Source organism: Silurus aristotelis, assembly GCF_946808225.1.
Source record: "Silurus aristotelis genome assembly, chromosome: 15".
NCBI classification, from domain to species: Eukaryota; Metazoa; Chordata; class Actinopteri; order Siluriformes; family Siluridae; genus Silurus; species Silurus aristotelis.
In genome coordinates this window covers 22,225,977-22,245,976 of record NC_139588.1, presented here as the reverse complement: position 1 = coordinate 22,245,976, position 20,000 = coordinate 22,225,977, and the positions used below count along the sequence as shown (strand labels likewise).

Sequence of the window (20,000 nt, the reverse complement as noted above, 5' to 3'; positions counted from 1 at the left end):
GTACTGTATAGAGTGTATGTGTAATGTATAGTGTGTAGTGTATAGAGTGTGTGTACTGTATAGAGTGTGTAGTGTATAGAGTGTGTGTGTAATGTATAGAGTGTGTGTGTAATGTATAGCGTGTGTAGTGTATAGAGTGTGTGTACTGTATAGAGTGTATGTGTAATGTATAGAGTGTGTGTACTGTATAGAGTGTATGTGTAATGTATAGAGTGTGTACTGTATAGAGTGTGTGTACTGTATAGAGTGTATGTGTAATGTATAGAGTGTAGTGTATAGAGTGTATGTGTAATGTATAGAGTGTGTAGTGTATAGAGTGTGTGTACTGTATAGAGTGTATGTGTAATGTATAGAGTGTGTACTGTATAGAGTGTGTGTACTGTATAGAGTGTGTACTGTATAGTATGTGTACTGTATAGAGTGTGTGTACTGTATAGAGTGTGTAGTGTATAGAGTGTGTGTACTGTATAGAGTGTATGTGTAATGTATAGTGTGTAGTGTATAGAGTGTGTGTACTGTATAGAGTGTGTAGTGTATAGAGTGTGTGTGTAATGTATAGAGTGTGTAGTGTATAGAGTGTGTGTACTGTATAGAGTGTGTGGTGTATAGAGTGTGTGTGTAACATATAGAGTGTGTAGTGTATAGAGTGTGTGTACTGTATAGAGTGTATGTGTAATGTATAGAGTGTGTACTGCATATAGTGTGTGTACTGTATAGTGTATGTGTAACGTATAGAGTGTGTAGTGTATAGAGTGTGTAGTGTATAGAGTGTATGTTTAATGTATAGAGTGTGTAGTGTATAGAGTGTGTGTAGTATATAGAGTATTTACTGTATAGAGTGTGTAGTGTATAGAGTGTGTGTAATATATAGAGTGTGTACTGTATAGAGTGTGTGTAATGTATAGAGTGTATATGTAATGTATAGAGTGTAGTGTATAGAGTGTGTGTACTGTATAGAGTGTGTAGTGTATAGAGTGTGTGTGTAATGTATAGAGTGTGTAGTGTATAGAGTGTGTGTACTGTATAGAGTGTATGTGTACTGTATAGAGTGTAGTGTATAGAGTGTGTGTACTGTTTAGAGTGTGTAGTGTATCGAGTGTGTGTGTAATGTATAGAGTGTGTGTACTCTATAGAGTGTATGTGTAATGTATAGAGTGTGTACTGTATAGAGTGTGTGTACTGTATAGAGTGTATGTGTAATGTATAGAGTGTGTAGTGTATAGAGTGTGTGTACTATATAGAGTGTATGTGTAATGTATAGAGTGTAGTGTATAGAGTGTATGTGTAATGTATAGAGTGTGTAGTGTATAGAGTGTGTGTACTGTATAGAGTGTATGTGTAATGTATAGAGTGTGTAGTGTATAGAGTGTGTGTACTGTATAGAGTGTATGTGTAGTGTATAGAGTGTAGTGTATAGAGTGTATGTGTAATGTATAGAGTGTGTAGTGTATAGAGTGTGTGTACTGTATAGAGTGTATGTGTAATGTATAGAGTGTGTACTGTATAGAGTGTGTGTACTGTATAGAGTGTATGTGTAATGTATAGAGTGTGTACTGTATAGAGTGTGTGTACTGTATAGAGTGTGTACTGTATAGAGTGTATGAGTACTGTATAGAGTGTGTACTCCATAGAGTGTCTACTGTATAGTGTGTGCACTGTATAAAGTACACACTATACACACACACACACACACACACACACACACACACACACACACACTACACAGTACACTACACAGTACACTCTCTACAATACACACACAACACAGACACACACATTCTCTCTACAGTACATATACTTGCTTTACAGTACACACACTATACAGTACAGTGTGTATGTGTGTATGTGTGTGTGTGTGTGTGTGTACTGTATAATATGTAAACTGTAAAGAAATTGTGTACACTGTATAGAGTGTGTACAGAGTGTGTCAGGATATATAGTGTGTGTAAAGTGTAGTGTTGTCAGGATCTTCCGGGCACACAGCGAGCACTTCCGGTTCTGCGAAGCGCGCCTTTTCTTGTCTGCGGCCATCTTGCCGTTTTTCCCGCAACTCTTGGTATTGAAAGATACCCAACACTTTAGCTCGGGGCTAGATTATCTTACCAGCTCCCTAGCCCTTGAGATTATTCTTGCCACCCTGCCTGTTCTGGATTCTGCTCCTGTTCCTGTTTCTGCTCCTGTTCCTGTTCCTGTTCCTGCTCCTGTTCCTGCTCCTGTTCCTGTTCCTGCTCCTGTTCCTGCTCCTGCTCCTGTTCCTGTTCCTGCTCCTGCTCCTGCTCCTGTTCCTGCTCCTGCTCCTGTTCCTGCTCCTGTTCCTGTTCCTGCTCCTGTTCCTGCTCCTGTTCCTGTTCCTGCTCCTGCTCCTGTTCGGCTTGTGTTTCTGCCCTGCCTATATTGTTCTGTTTGCTGGCTTTTGGTTTTTTTTGGACTGTTTTGAATTTTGGTTTTGGTTCTCCCTGCATAGCCCTGTTTGCCTGTGTTTCTGACCCTGGACTGTTTTTGGACTGTGTTTTTGCCTTGCCCAATTGTTTAGTGTGTTTTTTTATTAAAGCCTGTATTTTCCTTACTCCCTGTCACATCCTGCATTTGGGTCCTCACTCACCTGCAAGAGTTTCTGACAGAATAATCTGGCCGTGATTCGTGTCTCATGAGATTCCTGACAAGTATATGTAATGTGTATAGAGTGTAAGTAATGTGTATTGAGTGTATACTGTTTAAACTCAAATACCACATATTCCTCCTTACAAATACCAGAACCCTTTATAAACACAAGTAAAACAATTAATAAAATAAACATTAGACATAATGTTTTTTCTGCTCAAATTATAAAACCCGATACAGTCTGTTTGAGTTACACAGAAAGTACTGCTCATCCTGAAGGTCACTGTTTACCATGAGTTCACAGAAAAAAAAGAATCCCAGAAATATCTCTCCTGTATCCACACACACACACACACACACACACACACACACACACACACACACCCCACACACACCCCACACACACATAGCCAAGGGCAAATAAAAGTCCATCAAGCTGATCAATAAGAAAAATCTATATTTTTTGTTTCATTCCATTTTTCTTCTAACACGTTTTCACTGTGCAGTGATGATCAGCTCAGGACATATACGAAGGAGAAGAAGTCAGAACAAAACCAGAGATTCACTATCTTCATTTTGAGCTGTTTTTTGAGGCTCAATCTGATTATACAAAAAGAAGGCGGTTGGAAAGGGGGGGGGGGGGGGGGGTTTAGGGGCAACAAAATAGTTACACCACAAACACAATTGAAGAAAACAGAGACAGGGCTTCAAACAAGCTCAGATAGTGATGTCAGCGAAGTAAATTATTAACTCTGAACCAATCACATCCAAGATCAGAAGACGATAACAACTTGGTATGTGGTTGCTATGGAAATGCTGTATTTTGTTGTAAACTAGTATTTAAATGCTGAAATCCCACTTGTGTCAAAGTTTAAGAAACGTGAGCTGGTTTGCCAGCAGTTAGCTGATCAACCAGTATGTGCATAAAAATATTAGCTGTCAGGAGGACATAGGGGGTTACTCTAAATGTGCAAATTGTTGTGTATGGTTTAATATATGGTTTGATGAATGAAATGTGTGTGAATGTTTTAGACCACAACAGTTAAAGATTTAGACTTATAAATTATTAATTGGGTTATTTATTTATTTATTTATTCGAAAATAGGCCATATAACCCATTAGAAAAATAAAAAAATTACATTAATTAAAGATTAAATTAGGAATTTTCCCTTTGATGAAAAAGCAGATTTGCTTATTTTAAGACAAATTTAAGAAAAGCAACATAATAAAAAAAAAAATAGTAAACCTATTACTTAATTTAAATTGTTCATGAAAAAATATACATAAAAAAGTAATTGTAAAATAGTTTGAGTTGTTATTAATAAATTAATATCGAAATAATAAATAAATAAATAAATAAATAAATAAATAAATAAATAAATAGAAATTTGGATAATTGGGTTGCAATTAAAGTTTTAAAGAAAAGAAATACATAAATAACAAAGAATAATTTTATTTACCAGAAATAAAGGAAAAGAAAAGAAACAGACAAAATAAATAAATACAAATTTGCTGATTGGCTTATAATAATCTTTTGCAACAAATTTCACAAAAGAAAATATGCATAAATAACAAATCAGAAAAAATCTCTTCTATTGGCTCTGCAGAAATTTGGTTCAAAATAAACTCTGATCACATTTGGACTTTCGATAAATCTTTTTCTTATTCTGTAAAAAAAAAAGATTTCTCGCACTTTATTTCACATATTTGCTTAATTTTCTCACCCGAACTTCCATTAGCCTTCTTTCGATGGAGGCGGAGTCACCAGATGGGTCAGAACATCTCTGAAGCTCCTCCCCTTTGGACATTAGCCAATCGGTGAGCTCTCTGACTGTCGCCATGTACTTCTCGTGCTCGAAAACGACGCCTTCTGAAAATCTGACTCTCTCCTGTGAAGTGTGATTGGTTAAACACATTATTAATATTATTATTATTACAATTATTTTCTTTTTAGCTCATCATTTGAGGGTCACCTCTGCAGCGGCTCTGGCATCATCGAACTGCTCCCGGAGCTGAGCGGTCTCCTCCTCCTTGAAGGTGGGGTCTCCGGTGCGCTTGTACAGCTCGGCAGCGCTCTCCTCTAAATAACACAGCGCCCCTTGGTGGTCCTCTACGTCGGCCGAGAGCAGGCACAGTCTGTCCAGCTGCTGCCTCTTTTCTCGGAGACCCAGCTGAGGCTCCAGTGGACCTTTCACCTCAGCTTCCACCTGCTCCAACCAGGTCCTGAGCTGGGCTTGAGACTCCACAAACAGCCCCCACTGACTCACCGTCCACTCCAGACGACTAAACACATACACGTTTCTGTTTTGTTTAATATTTTATTATATATATATATATATATATATATATATATATATATATATATATACATACACTATATGGACAAATGTTTGTGGACATCTGACCATAAGGTTGCCACGTGCTTCATTTTGAACATCACATTTCATATTTAATCTCCATTGCATGTTATAATAACCTCCAATCTCCTGAGAAGATGTTCCACTAGATTTTGTAACCACAAAGACTTTAGTAAAGTCAGGTAGTGATGTAGGGTGAGGTGAGGAGGCCTGGGGTGCAGTGTTCACATTCATCCTGAAAGGTGATTAATAGGACCAATTGGAGCTCTATAGCAAAAGATCTTCCACTTCAATCCCTGGAAAGCATATCTTCATAGAGCTGGCTTTGTGTTCAGAGGAATTGCCACACTGGAACAGGTTTGTGTCTTTTACTGCAAGTGAATGGAAACCTTAATGCCACCACATCCAAAGACATCTAATACAATTGTGTTTGTGGTAAGAGTTTGGGCGAAGAACCATATATAAGTGGAAATGTCAGGTGTCCTAATATGTTTGTCCATATAGTGTATGTTCACACTTTTTTTTGTCATTTACTTTATTTCGTTGCTTTGATCAGAAATAATATCAAATGTTCGATTTTTCATAAGCAGATCCCCAACATGTCTACATACACCAACTTTAACTATAGTTCCAATCATTTACAGTATATGTGTACTGTATATTAGGGGTGTAACGGTACACAGAATTTACGGTTCTGTACAAAACTCAAGGTTTTTAAGTCACGGTTTGGTTTCATCTCGATGCGGTTAGGGGGGAAAAATGCAAAACATATTACAATTATGTTAAGTTTTACTTATTTCAGCATACGTTAGGAAAAGTCCATGTTCCTTCCATCCTTTATTTATTCACTCCCTTGATATGCGGAATGGTTGGATTTTCTCTTTGTAAAAGGAACTTTTGAAGCCGTACATAAAATACTAAGGAATTTATATCGCTGGACTGTCGTAAAAACGTTGGCAGGAAGTGGCACTGATTTCGCAAATTAAAATCGTTGTTTTACAGCGCACAACAAATCGTATTTTCACAGTGACACTGCGCTAACTCTATTTCCTTTTTTACACCCCTGGCAATTTTTGTGTACGTTCTTATACAGCATAGCGTTAATTGGAGTCGCGCGATAAAAGAATGAACAACTCAGACCAAAAAGGTCAAGAGATAAACTACTGAATTCTGTTTCCTGTACACACTGCAACCTACGTCAATTTTGCGATGCTTCACTCATGTGCGTACAGCAGAAAATAAACGAATCGCCTTTTCTGAGTTACATCAAAGACATGTTAAAAATGAACGAATACGTCACTAATCACTACACAATCGCAGCTTTGAACAGTACTCTGGGTTCCGTCATTTATCGTTTTGTTTCTACAGAAAATATTTAAGAATTGAACCCACTGGTGCAAAAAACAAAAAACATTAAGTGAGTGAGAGTTTAATTGGTAGAAATGGTTTGTTAATGAGAGATAAGAGGAAAATACATAAACAGTATAAATATATATACACAAATATACATACCTGTGGCAGCTCATAGCCCTTAAAAGCAGTGCCGCCCAGGCGTCCTCCACTTCCTTTAGCTTAGACCCGATCACTTCCTGTCCAGCGTCTCCACTGCTTTTTATGACGAGCTCGCCCTTCCCAGCAGCCATGTTCAGCTTTATCTCTCCCTCACCCTTCATTAACAGGATATCCTGTATACACACACACACACACACACACACACACACACACACACACACACACACACACACACACACACAGAGCTACTGTAGAAATATTCTAAATATATCATCCAGCGAAAGGACAGACAGCGGGGTCAAGGATCATCACGTGTTTCTCAGGTTTATACTGAGAGTTAGTTACAACATCGCACAAGGATACGAGTTCAGCTAAAAACTATTGGCACCCTTGGTAAAAAGATAAAATAAAAATACAAATAAAATATAAAATGTTTATTTACAAAAAAACAACCTTTAAATTGTTTCCTGTAAAAGGATGCTTTAAAGTATTGGCATCCCCTACCACTGATACTCGGTAATTTGGTGAGCCTGGCATGTCGAAATCGTAAAATGATTTTCGATCACAGAGACATTTTTTTACGGGGTTTAAACTTGAACGGTGGTTGCAAAGCAGTGATGTATGTTGAAGTGGGGTGTTAAAGAAATACAGAAACACTAGATTACAAGAGATTACAATATATTTATCATTTATTCTCGATAATGAGATCAATTCTGCAATTTCAAAACAATTTTATTCAGTTGTTTTTAATATGTTAATAGGAATAGTCACAATAGAAAATTTGCATAAATCAGGGGGATAAAATGCGACTCCAAGTATAAAACGTGTAATCATTTACAGCATTTGCCAGACACCGTTATCCAGTCACATGATCTTGTTAATTCCCCTGTGCACTTAAGTTAAAGGACCTTGTACAAGTGGCCCCACAATGGCAGTTTGGTGGAACTCATTACTTTTTTTTTCAGAAGTGTAACATCTAAACCACTGAGCTTCCACCTCCAAGTTTAAAAGCTTATTATCAACACATGCTGCCAACAATTAACTTGCAATCATAGTGATAGCTATGTGGATAAGGTGTTGGATTTCTGCTCAAATGGCTGTGAGTTCCAATCCTCAAACCACCATATTGTCACTTCTGGTTCCTTGAGCAAGGTCTCTAAACCTTAACTGAGATAACTGTTATTACATTTATAGCATTAATATTATTATTACATTATCCATAGTGACATATTCATCTCATTCATACAACTAATTAAGTAGCTATTGGGTTAAGGGCCTTGCTCAGGGGCCCATCAGTGGTAGCTTGGTGGGGCTGTAATTTGAATTCACAACCTTCAGATCCAAAGTCCAATGCCTTATACTCTTATCTATCTTCTGGCATAAGTCCCTCTAGATAAGGCTGTTTGCCAAATATACATAAATAGAAATATGTGTTTTATTTATTTTTTGTTACATTTAATGTTAGGAAACATTTCAAACAAACAAGACAGAAAGCAATCCCTTCTTCTAGAAACCAGCGTAATCATCAGGGCAAAACCCAAATAAAATTAATGTTGCCTTAAAATCGACCCTGATTAAACCTCTGTGACCTTAACCTGAGCTCAGATCTATCCAAGTCCGACTAAGAATATCTCCTCATACCTGCACTTGTTCCAGTCTCTCCTCCACCTCCTTTCTATTTCCCTCGGTGCTCTCTAGCATCTCCAGCCTGCCCTTCACCTCCTCTAGCCAGTCCCCCATGGCTCTCAGCACCTCTCCGAAGGCCTGGTACTCCTGCAGGTGATGAAGGCGACTCCACGCCTCCTGGAGCAGAGCCTGATGGGAGGACAGGAGCTCAGCGGGGACGCTGTTCACCTCGGGCAGGAGAAGAGACGCCTGATACAGCCGCTCCACAGACGGCCTAAGAACAAACACACTGTTTTTATAATGTCTTTATCAGTTGACAATAAAATGAATAAGTCTACATTGCTAGTTTTCACCCAAAGGTCAGAAAACGAATGACGAAAAAAAATTAAACAAGCCTCGGAATTAAAGCAACCATAAAGATAATTGTTTTAATTATAATTATTGATTAACAAATTGAGGGCCAATTTGGCTCAATGGTTACTGATCAGAAGGTTGTGGGTTTAAGCCCTATTATCTCCAAGCTGCCACTGTTTGTCTCTTGAGTAAGGCCCTTAACCTTGTCGGTTTCAAGGGTAATGCATCATGGCTGACCCTCCGCTCTGACCCCAGCTTCCTACCAACCTCAGATATGCGAAGAAAGAATTTAATTCTACTGTAGTGTAAACGTGACAAGTACAAGCCTTTTTCTTCCTCTTTCTTTTTCTTTTTTTAAACATATAATGGAATATAAGGGCTTTAGGATGGATTAGATGGATCCAAAAAGAAGAACGTGACCAGTAATATAGTCCCTAAAACAGCCTGCTACAATGGTGTAGGACTGCAGTTGGCATGAACATTACTGCATTTAAGTGTCTATTACTGAATAGTACATCTTAACAATGATCAAACTCTAAGGATAAAGTCCCTTCTGAGTCTGGTTCCACTCAAGGTTTCTTCCTCATACCATCTCAGGGAGTTTTTCTTTCCCACAGTCACCACTGGCTCAGTCATTATGAAAAAATTATTGGTACTAAACTAAATATAAATTCATTATTATAAGCACTAAATATAAATTCGTATTTTGTAACCTATTTATTTCTGTAAAGCTGCTTTTGAACAATGTTAATTGTTGAAATGTGATACAAATAAAACTCAAAAATCAAATACATGAAAACAAACCTTCTCACAAGCAGCTCTTTGTGGATTTCTGCCACTCGTTTTAGCTGTGCAGAGCAATCAGGAACTCCTGGCTGGCTCGCTCCAAACACAGCTGCCTCTTTATGCAGGTTTTTCTCCATCTGCCTCAGCCAGTGTCTCATCTCGTCCACACTGACCTCCAACCTTAATAAGTCATTGATAAATAGTCAATTCCAAAAATCCTATACATTATGGACAAAAGAATGTGGACACCAGAGCATAAGATTGCTTTGTGCTTTTTGAAGATTCAAATTCCACATTTATTCCCTGTTTGCTCTTATAATAACCTCCACTCTTCTGGGAAGATGTTCCACTAGATTTTGTGGAGATTCATTCAGCCTCAAGGGTGTTAGTAAAGTCAGGTACTGATGTAGGTGAGGTGAGGAGGCAGGTCAGTGAGGCAGCATAAAAAGGAGGCTTCATATCTCTTAAAGAAAAAAAAGTGGGTGCTAGCCTTCACCAGCTTTTAGTTTTAAGCATTCCATGATGAGATGGAAACAATTTATGGAGACAATTCACAGAAATAATACATTTTTGAAAAAACTATATAAATTATATTTTTATTAATTGATTTTGAATATAATATATATGTATATGTATATATATATATATATATACATGTATTCTTGTAGACATTTTACAAAACGTGTTTAAAAGTTGAAAAACCCGTTTTAAAAATATAAATATATTAAAAAGTATATATTTATAAATACTTACTTATAAATACTTATAACACTTAAATTACATTTCCCTCGTAGAAACTAATTTGCTATTTAATGTATATCATTATTTAATGCATAATGCAATATTTGTGCCTCACCCATCCTGCAGGGCGGCGCTCTGCTCCAAACTCCGCACTCTCTGTCTGCAAGCCGCACTAAATCCATCCAGCTCCAGCTGACACGATGCCAGACGCTCCTGCACTCCTCCAGCTGCAGATTTCGACAGGTATTTTAGGAGCTTTTCTTTCTCTTCACGAATCCTACTCAGGCGTTCCTCACCTTCTCCAAGCTGCTGCAGGGAAACCTGAAGGATGATGAATGTGTTACAGAAATCCAGCAGGTTTTATAGCCAAGGCAGTGCAGCTTGGCTTCATTTAAATACTTTAATTAGAATGATTTGCGGACTAAATACAACAAACATCATTATGCTGCTACCTGGAGCCTCTGCAGCTGAGTGGTGGGCTCAGGACCATCTCCTACTCCCTCAGAGATCTCCTCAGTACCTGCTCTCAGCTCCGAGAGCCAACTGTGGAACTCCTGTGTGAGTTCTGTGAGTGAGGAAAGGAGGAGAGATGGACAGAGAGCAAAGAGGCAAAGCAAAACACAGGTATGGATCACTGATGGACCAACCCTAGTGCTTATTAGAGCAGATGGTCTGTGTGGGTAGATCTGGATGGAAAAAAAAAATCTGGTTGTCGTAGTAACAAAAAAAGCCTAATCGATTGATCAGACTGTGGATCTGTGAAGGAGAACCTGTGTGTGTGTGTGTGTGTGTGTCCACTTGTAAATATATATATATGTACATACAGTCACTTGTCAGTGATCAGACCGTACGCCACACACTGCAACAAGTCGGTTTGCATCACCGTCAATTTGCTAAGGACAACATGTCCAAGAGCATAAATTACTGGAACCATGTCCTGTGGTCTGATGCGACTAAGATAAACTTGTTTGGATTAGATGGTGTCCAGCATGTGTGGTGACACCCTGGTGATGAGAACCAAGAAAATTGTGTCTTGCCTACATTCAAACATGGTGGTGGTATCATCATGGTCTGGGGCTGCTATACAAGCTGCATATTGACTACTATAAAATATACCTACCATTAAAACTGTGTACAAGCATTTCCTGTAGAGCTCGCAGGATCTGACCGGAGCGCTGATCTGCCGCTTCACTTCGCTTCACCAGCTCGGTGATGCTGGTACCCAAAGCGGTTAGTTGCTGAGCCGGATATGCTCTACAAAGTACTCTTAGAGACTCGCCCGTCACATCTAAACCACTATCCACCTGTTTCAGAGTCTTCTGGAGCTCCTGAAATACCAAACATCCATGATAAATACACACTTTTTTTTTTTACACATTCTTAAAAATATCATTAAATACACACATTGAAAAATAACAAATCAGATACCCGCGGTCAAAAGTCATTTTGGTCGAAATCTGATTTCAGGAGTGCAGCCGAGCGGCAAGAGGTGCCGCATGATTGAGGAGTGTGTTAAGAAGAACGAGTAGATTTGTGGTGCAAATGGAAAAGTCTAACCTTTATCTTAGCCACATTTTCTGGGTCAGATGCCTGCGATAGCTCTGACAGTCTGCTCTCGATGCTGTCCAGTTGTTCAGCCAGCTGGGAAATCGCGTCTTGAAGTTGCTGGCTCTGACAGCTGAAGTCCCTCTGGATGGAAGCAGCCTGCTCGTAAACCTCTTCGGCATGGAAGATCTTTATCCTTAGATCAGCTGCCAGCGCCTTGGATATATATATATATATATATATATATATATTGGATAGTGGTTAAAGTAGGTCACGTGACAAAAATACGTTGTGTCTACTGTATATGATGAAGATCAACTAATGAAAGACCTGTAATTAAACATCATTATACAGTGATTTACAGTGTGTGAGAACAAATACAGTTCAGTACAATTGTACAGTGTAAACAAGTTAACAAAGTAAATATACCATATATATGAGCAAAAGTTTGTGGACACCTGAGCATAAGATTGGGATGTGCTTCTTTTTGAACATCCAGATTTAGTCCCCATTTCCTCATATAATAACCTCCATTAATCTGGGAAGATGTTCCACTAGATTTTGTGAAGATTTGTGGAGATTCATAAAGCCACAAGGGCTGAAGGCAACTCAAGATCTTCAATTCCAACCCATGTCAAGTATATTTTCATGAAGCTGAATTTGTACACAGAAGCATAGTCATACTGGAACAAGGCCTGGATATCCTATTTCAAGTGAAGGGAGAATTTCATGCGACCACATCCAAAAATTGTGTGCTGAATAAAGGTGTAACGTTACACAAAGGTCACGGTTCGGTACGTACCTCTGTTTTTAAATCACGGTTTGGTTCGATTTTAGTACAAACATAAACATCGCTTGTAGTTTTTTTATTAACACACTTTATTATTATTAACATTTGTGATCAACTTTTGAACACTTTAAATGTTTTTTTATCAATTTTGAATAAAATGCCTGCTTGGTTATATAATATATGATATAATATTTTATAAAAAATAAAATAGAATAAATCAAATAAATGAAATACACTTTTTATGTCAATTTATGAGCAATCAATTAAATTGGTACAAATTAAATAAAAAAAAATTGAATGAAATAGATTAATTTGGGTAATACAGATGTGTGTGTGTGTGTGTGTGTGTGTGTGTGTGTGTGTGTGTGTGTGTGTGTGTGTGTGTGTGTGTGTGTGTGTTTTACATTAAATATTTAATTTTCTAAAGATATGTTCTACTTAAGTGTTCTGCTTATTTCAGCAGGCTTTAACAAATGTCTTTATTCATTCAGTCTCTCGATATGTAGAATTGTCAGGATTTTCTCCTTTTAAGAGAAATTCCTGAAGCGGCACATAAAGTGCTAAAGGACCGCTAAACCTAGCCCTATGGAATCTTATTTTCGGTACAGCGTGAGTAGCTACAGTGACACTGCGCTAACTTTCGTTTATTTTTTATACCCCTTGCATTGTTGTGTTTGTTTCTAAGTTGAATAATAATACAAAAATAATCAATGAATTAAAAAAAATGCACTCAAAGTGCGAAGTGGAGTCTAAACAAACTTGCGGTCCACCATTTAATACGCTCCTAACGTAAAAAGGATTGCATTTGTTGGATGTGTGTACCGTACCGAAAGCCCTGCACCGAAAAACTTCGGTACGAATTCGGTGTACCTTTACACCCCTAGTGTTGACACTTTAATATAGAACCTCACATGGCTGGAAAAGTTGGGTGTCCCAAAACTATGCACATATAATGTATTTAAAGCAATATATTCAAATTAGGTAGTAATTAAAATATTTTCTAGCTTTCCAAATGAGCTCTACTTAGACTCTATGGTGCTTTAGGGTTTCCCAGATGTTGTAGAATTTACCTGGAGCTCGATGTCGTTTTGCTGGTTCTTTGACACTTCCTGTAGTCGGGTTACTTTTCCTTGCAGGCTTTCAATTAGCACTTTTTTACCTTCAATTTCCAGCTGTTTGAATGAAAGGCATAAAAACTTTGTACATTAAAATCTAAATCAAATTTATTAAATTTTCTTCCTCAGGTGTGTGTTCTGACCTTAAACTGACTGAGGCACTCCTCCATATTGGCACTGGATAAAAGGTTTACAGGTCCATCGATAAACTCGCTAACTAAGGTGGCGCTCCAGCACTCGACGTCGGTAACGATCGAGGTGACCTCTGTCCACAACTCGAGGGCTGACCTGAGACGATCCGATTCGGTTTCCGTCTTCTTAGACGTCTGGAATTAAAACAGACACATGGAGGGGTAAACAGCTGTGACGAATAATGTTAGTCTAAACACACAGATAGAGATTTATAACCATCTCACGTCCATCCACTGGTCCACAATGGTGTCCGTTTCCATGCGGACCACTTCTGCTATGCTTTCCGGAAGGTTCCTCAGCTCGCCGATGAAGGATTTGCTTTTACAGATGAATGAATTGAGGTCATCCTGAGAGCCTGTGAACTCGGACTTCACCGCCTCCAGCTATGGAAAGCCACGAACAATCCTTACAGCTTCGCATTTATTTAATAGTCCTAGCCTTTGCAAAAGTTCTACCATTATGAGCAGAGGAACATCGATACTAATACAGTGATTAGTTGCTCACTGAAATAATCAAGAGGACGATTCCCAGAACACAAGTAAACTGATGAAAACCCAGTAGAAGAAGCTTATCATTAGCAGCCATAAACAGAAGACCTGCGTATCGGCAAGAATTTGGCGATACGATACGTATCGCGATACAGGTTTGCGATGTGATTTTTTTTTTAACCGATATCAAAGGGCGATATATTGAAATATTTTAGGAAACCTGTCATTAAAAATACACCACCTTATGCAAACCTTAACAAAAAAAAAATCCTAACCAGAACAGACGATCTAGTAGTCGAGATATTAACTCGAAACGAGACCATAAATCTGGTAGGAATTTTTTCCAATGAAGATATTTCATTTAAAAAAATCGATACAGTATCACCAAACAAAATATTGCGATATTCATGTGTATCGATATTTTCTTACATTCCTAATAAACAGTATGCGTTTTTGGGTTATATGGTATTTGGCGTGTGGTTCCTGAAAATCAAATGCTAGTCATTAAACATGAGGGATTCTTATTAAATCAAAACATTCTGTACTTTTTTGATACCAAACACCGCACCGTGACACTGACCCGAGTCAGGGCTCTCCGGATGTCCTCTGGGTTTTCCTGGACATTCTGGGAAACAGTGACACCATGAGCTCGTTCTACAACTGAGCCGAGTTTGTACTTTAGAGTCTGGTAATCCTTACACATCTCCACCAGCATTCTGCATTGCTCCTGCCTGCACACACATAGATAAGAGGAGTAAAGGGGGGCGTTTTTAACTTGTCAAGTGTTAGGAAGCTCGGGTCAGAGCGCATTGTCAGCCATGATACCATACACCTGGAGTAGAAAGGGTTGAGGTCCTTGCTCCAAAGCCCAAGCAGGACCGTGCTCAGGGGCAGTGGCTCAAATTTGCATCTCTGTTATTTATACAGTATTAGATCTGATTGTCCCTAGTGCCCCCTTTTTTTTGGCTTGGGCTACTGCCCTTCGAAATGTCTGTGTGCATGGCCACGGGCCCAAGAATGGCAGCATGGTGATACCGGGGCTTGAACCCCCCTTCCAATCAGTAACCTAGAGCCCTAACTGCCACTTTCCCAGTTTTCACATATTCCAGCTTGCTAGGAAACAGTGACAGAGTCAGCCATGGTACAACGCTCTGGAGCAAATAAGGTTTAATGCCTTGCTCAAGGGTCCAACAGTGGCAGCTTGGTGGTGCAGGTGCTTGAACCCCCTGACCTTCCGATCAGTAACCTAGAGCCTTAACCACTAGTGCTCTCAACTCACACAATAATGCTCAGGTGTTATTAATCTAGATGTCCTCTGTAACGTTTAAACGATACACTTACTCCTCTGAAATGGCATTCCGGATTTTCTCCCAGCTGGTTTGGATGAGGGTTACATCCCTCTGGACCTTGTCAATCTTCTCAGGGTCTTGGTGAGCCAACTGTTCACCTTTCTCCTCTAACCATAGCTGGCTGTGTTGCAGAGCACTGAGCTCCTCCTCCAACTGGTTCAGCATCCACAGTCTGACACACACAACAAGGACAACAACATTTAAAGAAGGAGTCTCCAGTTTCAGAATTTTGTAACAGTCAGCTTTCCACCAGTCGAATGTAGAAATCTACATTACACAATGTTAGGAAGCTGGGTCAGACCGCAGAGTCAGCCATGATAGAGCACCCCCTGGAGCACAAAAAGTAAACGACCTTGCTCAAGGGTCCACAAGAGTGGCAGCTTGGCAATACCGGGACCTAAAACCACAATCTTCTGATCACTAACCAAGTACTTAACCACTAAGCTACCACTTAGGACATTAGATGGTTAGCAACACGGTATTCCGAATTGGAGATTCCATTCACAATGTTTGATTGACAGGTCTCCCTTATTTGCAATTCTGTCTAAAATTGACACAATGTACAATGTGTGTAGGCATAAGTTTGGTGGACATCATCTGCCAAAAGTCAGTGACTAAGTCAAAAGAAATGTAACTTTCAACATGATGCTTCCACCACCATGCTTCACTTTAAAGAGCAATGCTTATGCAAACCACTGCATATTAGCAACACTAATATGCTTACCTTTGTTGGAAGTTCTGTGTGCTTGGTTCTGGAAGCCATGGTTTTCTGGCTTTGTCCTCCAGCTCCGTCAGGCTCCTCAATAGCAGCTCCTTTCTTCTCGTAAAAGAGCTCCACATGACTTCTAGGGCCTCAGACTCGCTCTGCCTTGTCCCCATGCTTCTCTGAATCTGCTGCAGTTCTGATCCCAGATTCTCCACCAACCCCCGGCAGGACGTCCTGTCCCCATCACACAAATGCAAGTGTAGACATGCCTTGTTCAGGCTATTGTCCAGACTTATTGCCTGCACCTCCACAGATGCTAAATCCTGTGACAACTGCTCTAGTTCCTGATTCAGGTTACTATCCTTAGTTTGGTCCCAGTTTTCCTGTCCTACAATGCTCTGCATGGTCTGTAGCACATTAGTGGTGGACCTGTATGTCTCCAGGAATGACTCAAGCTTAACTAAAGCTTCAGAACGGTTCTGGAGGAAAGTTCGAGCTTCTGAGAAGGGCTGGTAACAGTCTTGCTGCCTGGCCCGCAATTGCTGAAGATCCAGAGGTGCCAAGAAAGGACTCAGTTCCTCCACATGCTTATTCAGATCCTCAATTGCTTTGTAATGGGTTTGAAGAAGAGCTTCATCATCCTTTAAATGGAAGAATAGAGCTTGGAGTACAGCCTCAATAAGAAATACTGATGAAACACTAAGTAAAAATATTGTCTTTACCTTGATCTGAGTAGAAGCAGCTGTCAAATTAGTAATGGTGACTTTGGACCTGTGTCTCAGCTGCCTATGAAAGTTTTCAATCCACTCTGTGAGGGTCATTAGAACCTGGTTAAACTGGTCCAGGTGAGAAAGATGGGCCTGTAGTTCTTGAATCCTGGAGGTCAGGGAAATAATAAATGAGCACACTACAGGTACTCACATACAGATACAGAGTTCCTCAAAGGTTCTTCAGAGATGCAACTTTTCACAGAGGTTCTTTTTTCTGAAAGTTTCAAAGTCCTGTTTTAGGCTTTTAACACAACCTTTATCAGTTTTTTTAATCATCTCTTTTTGTTAGTTAAATTACAGTAGTTGTAGTATAGCAAGGTGACTCAAGCAAACTTAAAACTCATCTGAGAAGCTTCATTCATTTTTATTTAGGAAGGTGATAAAGCTTTCAATGAACCATCAAGGAACAGCTTGTTCATTCATATCCAAAAACCTCTGCAGTCTTAATAATGTTTACAGTCAACACCCTCAAGGCTTTTTTAGTGTGTTCATTTGAGGGAACTCTAAAGGAACTAACAGTTTTCCAAATATTGTTTCCATCAGAGCCTCAAGTTAAAACTGGTCACCATGTAAATGAACTTTGAGGGAAGAGCATAGGAAGGGTAAATAAAGGTGACTGGATTGTAGCATCTTTAGAGCGAAGCTGGAACTCAAATACAGTCAGGATTTCAAAAATTAGAAAACTAAAACGTCACATCTAGAAGAAACAGTAAAGAAAGGTATTTTAAAGATATGAAATCATCTTAGCAAAAGTGGTTCCTTAAAGGTTCTTTGCTTTCCAAAACGCATTTTACATGGAACTTTACATGGAACTCTAAATCAGAGTATCGTCTAAGCAAAACGAGTTCCTCAAAAGTTCCCTGGATTGTACCAAAATCTAGTCTTCCACAGAGCGTCTACCTGAAACCCTGGTTAAAACTGAAACCTTATGCTGAATATGGGTACACCTATGGCAAAAAGGCTTCCTCAATCATTCTTTAAATGGTTCCAGCTGTGAGTGCATGCATCATTCCAGAACAAGTCACTAACCCTCAGCTATGTTTGTGGCTTTACCTGAGAGGTATGCACACACTGACAGAACACCATCTCTCCTCCAGGTTGCAATGAAGCTCTGTGAGTTCTCCAACGTGTTCCTCTGACGCTGTGAGGTAGAGGAACTCGGCCTGGGTCTCCAACTTCTCCAGCAAAGACTCCTGAGAAGGAACCTCACTCTGCAGGTCCTACCATATACAATTATACACAAGGCAAAAGTTTTAATTAACTAGAACCAATTGTTAAACCAAGGGTTTTTCTAGATCAGGAACTTGAGTCCAAGATAAACACACCAAATTCAAGCAATGTAGGTTAAGTATTATAGGAAACATATGTAGATGTATTTAGATTTTACATCCTACCAGACTTTTCCTTTATAATTTACCTGTAATGTTTGTAGCTGGCTTTGAAGTTTGGTTTTATCAGTGATCAGATATGGAGTATCAGATTTACAGAGGTTCTCCGAACTGTCCAACCAACCCTGAAGTACTGAGAGTCCTCTTTCATATCTACCACAAGAAAGAATACAAAATGAACACGAAGCACAATTTAAGCCCCATCATGCCAAACCATATAAACTTGTCCCTTCTTTATGACTATTATGGGATAGCTAGATAAAAAATGGTTTTCGAGTGAAAGGTTACTAGTTGGAAACTTTCTTGTAAAAGGAAAAAACAATGAACTTAAACTATGAGTTATGTAATGTTTTAATGTAAAAAAAAAAAAAAAAAAGGTGTATTGCAAGATATTTGAATATATATATTATTTATTTGACAATAAAGATTAGCTTTTACAGATAAACATCTTAGAATTCCTAAATTATTATTTTTAAACTTGTTTAAATAAATAAATTAAAACATTTTAGTTGTTTAAAAAGAATTGAAAAACATTTCAAGTTGACCACAATTCAAGTTAAAATATTAAAAAAAATTCATAAAAAAATTTGAAATTGCTATTTTTTAGTATCTACAATGTTTTACCTGAATTTAGTGAATTGGATAAGCTGATGGTTTTTTTTTATTTATTTGGAAATGGTATTATTTTAGGTAATACAGATACAGGTTCAAAGTCTGCTAGAACCTTCTTAGTGTTCTAGTGTAGAACATCTTTACTTTTTTTCTTTTTTTTAACAAGAGTCATATTACGATTTGACTTTATTGAGGATTTGCTGCAGAAATATGTTTTTTTTATGACTAGAATCCTATTTTACATATTATAACAAAGAAAAACCCATATGAACACCTTTTTGTCTTCTCTCCTATCCTAATTTTCTAATCCAGAGCATCCTACAGTATGCTATAAACAAAAACATAAGCACCATAACCCAACTCTGAATACACCTAACTTTCCACACGTCAATACAGAGACAACTAGGAGTTGCTAACTCTAAACTATTAAATTGCAGAATCGATGTGATGCCCAGATCTGCTTTAACATTTGCTCCTAAATTCAGAAAAAAGCACTGACTTACTGCTGCCACCGATTTAACAGGTCCTCCAGTTTGGCTTGTTTGCTGGCAGCCTTATTAGTACACTGTATATGAGCCTGCTGGAGGGCTGATACTTCTTTCTCCATCGGATCTTTATAAGATATTCTTTTCAAACCCAGGCTAAATGACACCAGTCGAGGCTGCAGGAGCTTCAGAGCCTGCCACAATTCCTGAAATTAGAGAAAATTTCTGATATCAAAAAGGGAAAACTATGTTTTCGCAAATGTTGCGAAGGTGAGAGATACAAGCACCTTTCCAAAGAATCTAAATTTCTCAAAGTTCAATTATTAGCCCGTTCGCAGAGTATATACTGTATACAGTGATGCTACAATTGTTCAGATTGATTCTACTTATTAATTACACTCAATTCCTCATAATGACAAAGTGAAAACAGAATTTTAAAAATGTCTGTGCATTCATCATCATTGATGAAAACGAGTTTAGGGGCCTCCTATTTCTCTCGATCGTCCCTGACATGTTTTTACACCTTGATTAGAGTCTACGATCTCGTGTTTATAGCAGAGTGGCTGCAATCCTCATTGCAAAA

At 38.6% G+C, this 20,000-nt stretch overlaps 1 protein-coding gene across 1 annotated transcript in view; it reads right to left on the bottom strand.

Annotated features, from left to right (window-relative positions):
- Positions 1-20,000, bottom strand: part of syne1a (spectrin repeat containing, nuclear envelope 1a) — a 216,644-nt gene that overhangs the window by 115,339 nt on the left and 81,305 nt on the right. The window contains exons 36-54 of the mRNA XM_083562574.1: positions 19,436-19,623; positions 18,350-18,473; positions 17,986-18,152; positions 16,885-17,038; positions 16,181-16,803; positions 15,449-15,628; positions 14,688-14,838; positions 13,844-14,002; positions 13,571-13,753; positions 13,383-13,484; positions 11,535-11,738; positions 11,098-11,305; positions 10,430-10,542; positions 10,093-10,298; positions 9,255-9,416; positions 8,112-8,370; positions 6,471-6,643; positions 4,575-4,884; positions 4,326-4,490 (exon numbers count right to left, since the gene is read on the bottom strand). Coding sequence (XP_083418700.1) covers positions 4,326-4,490; positions 4,575-4,884; positions 6,471-6,643; positions 8,112-8,370; positions 9,255-9,416; positions 10,093-10,298; positions 10,430-10,542; positions 11,098-11,305; positions 11,535-11,738; positions 13,383-13,484; positions 13,571-13,753; positions 13,844-14,002; positions 14,688-14,838; positions 15,449-15,628; positions 16,181-16,803; positions 16,885-17,038; positions 17,986-18,152; positions 18,350-18,473; positions 19,436-19,623 — 3,831 coding nt within the window. The remainder of the gene's footprint in view (positions 1-4,325; positions 4,491-4,574; positions 4,885-6,470; positions 6,644-8,111; positions 8,371-9,254; positions 9,417-10,092; positions 10,299-10,429; positions 10,543-11,097; positions 11,306-11,534; positions 11,739-13,382; positions 13,485-13,570; positions 13,754-13,843; positions 14,003-14,687; positions 14,839-15,448; positions 15,629-16,180; positions 16,804-16,884; positions 17,039-17,985; positions 18,153-18,349; positions 18,474-19,435; positions 19,624-20,000) is intronic.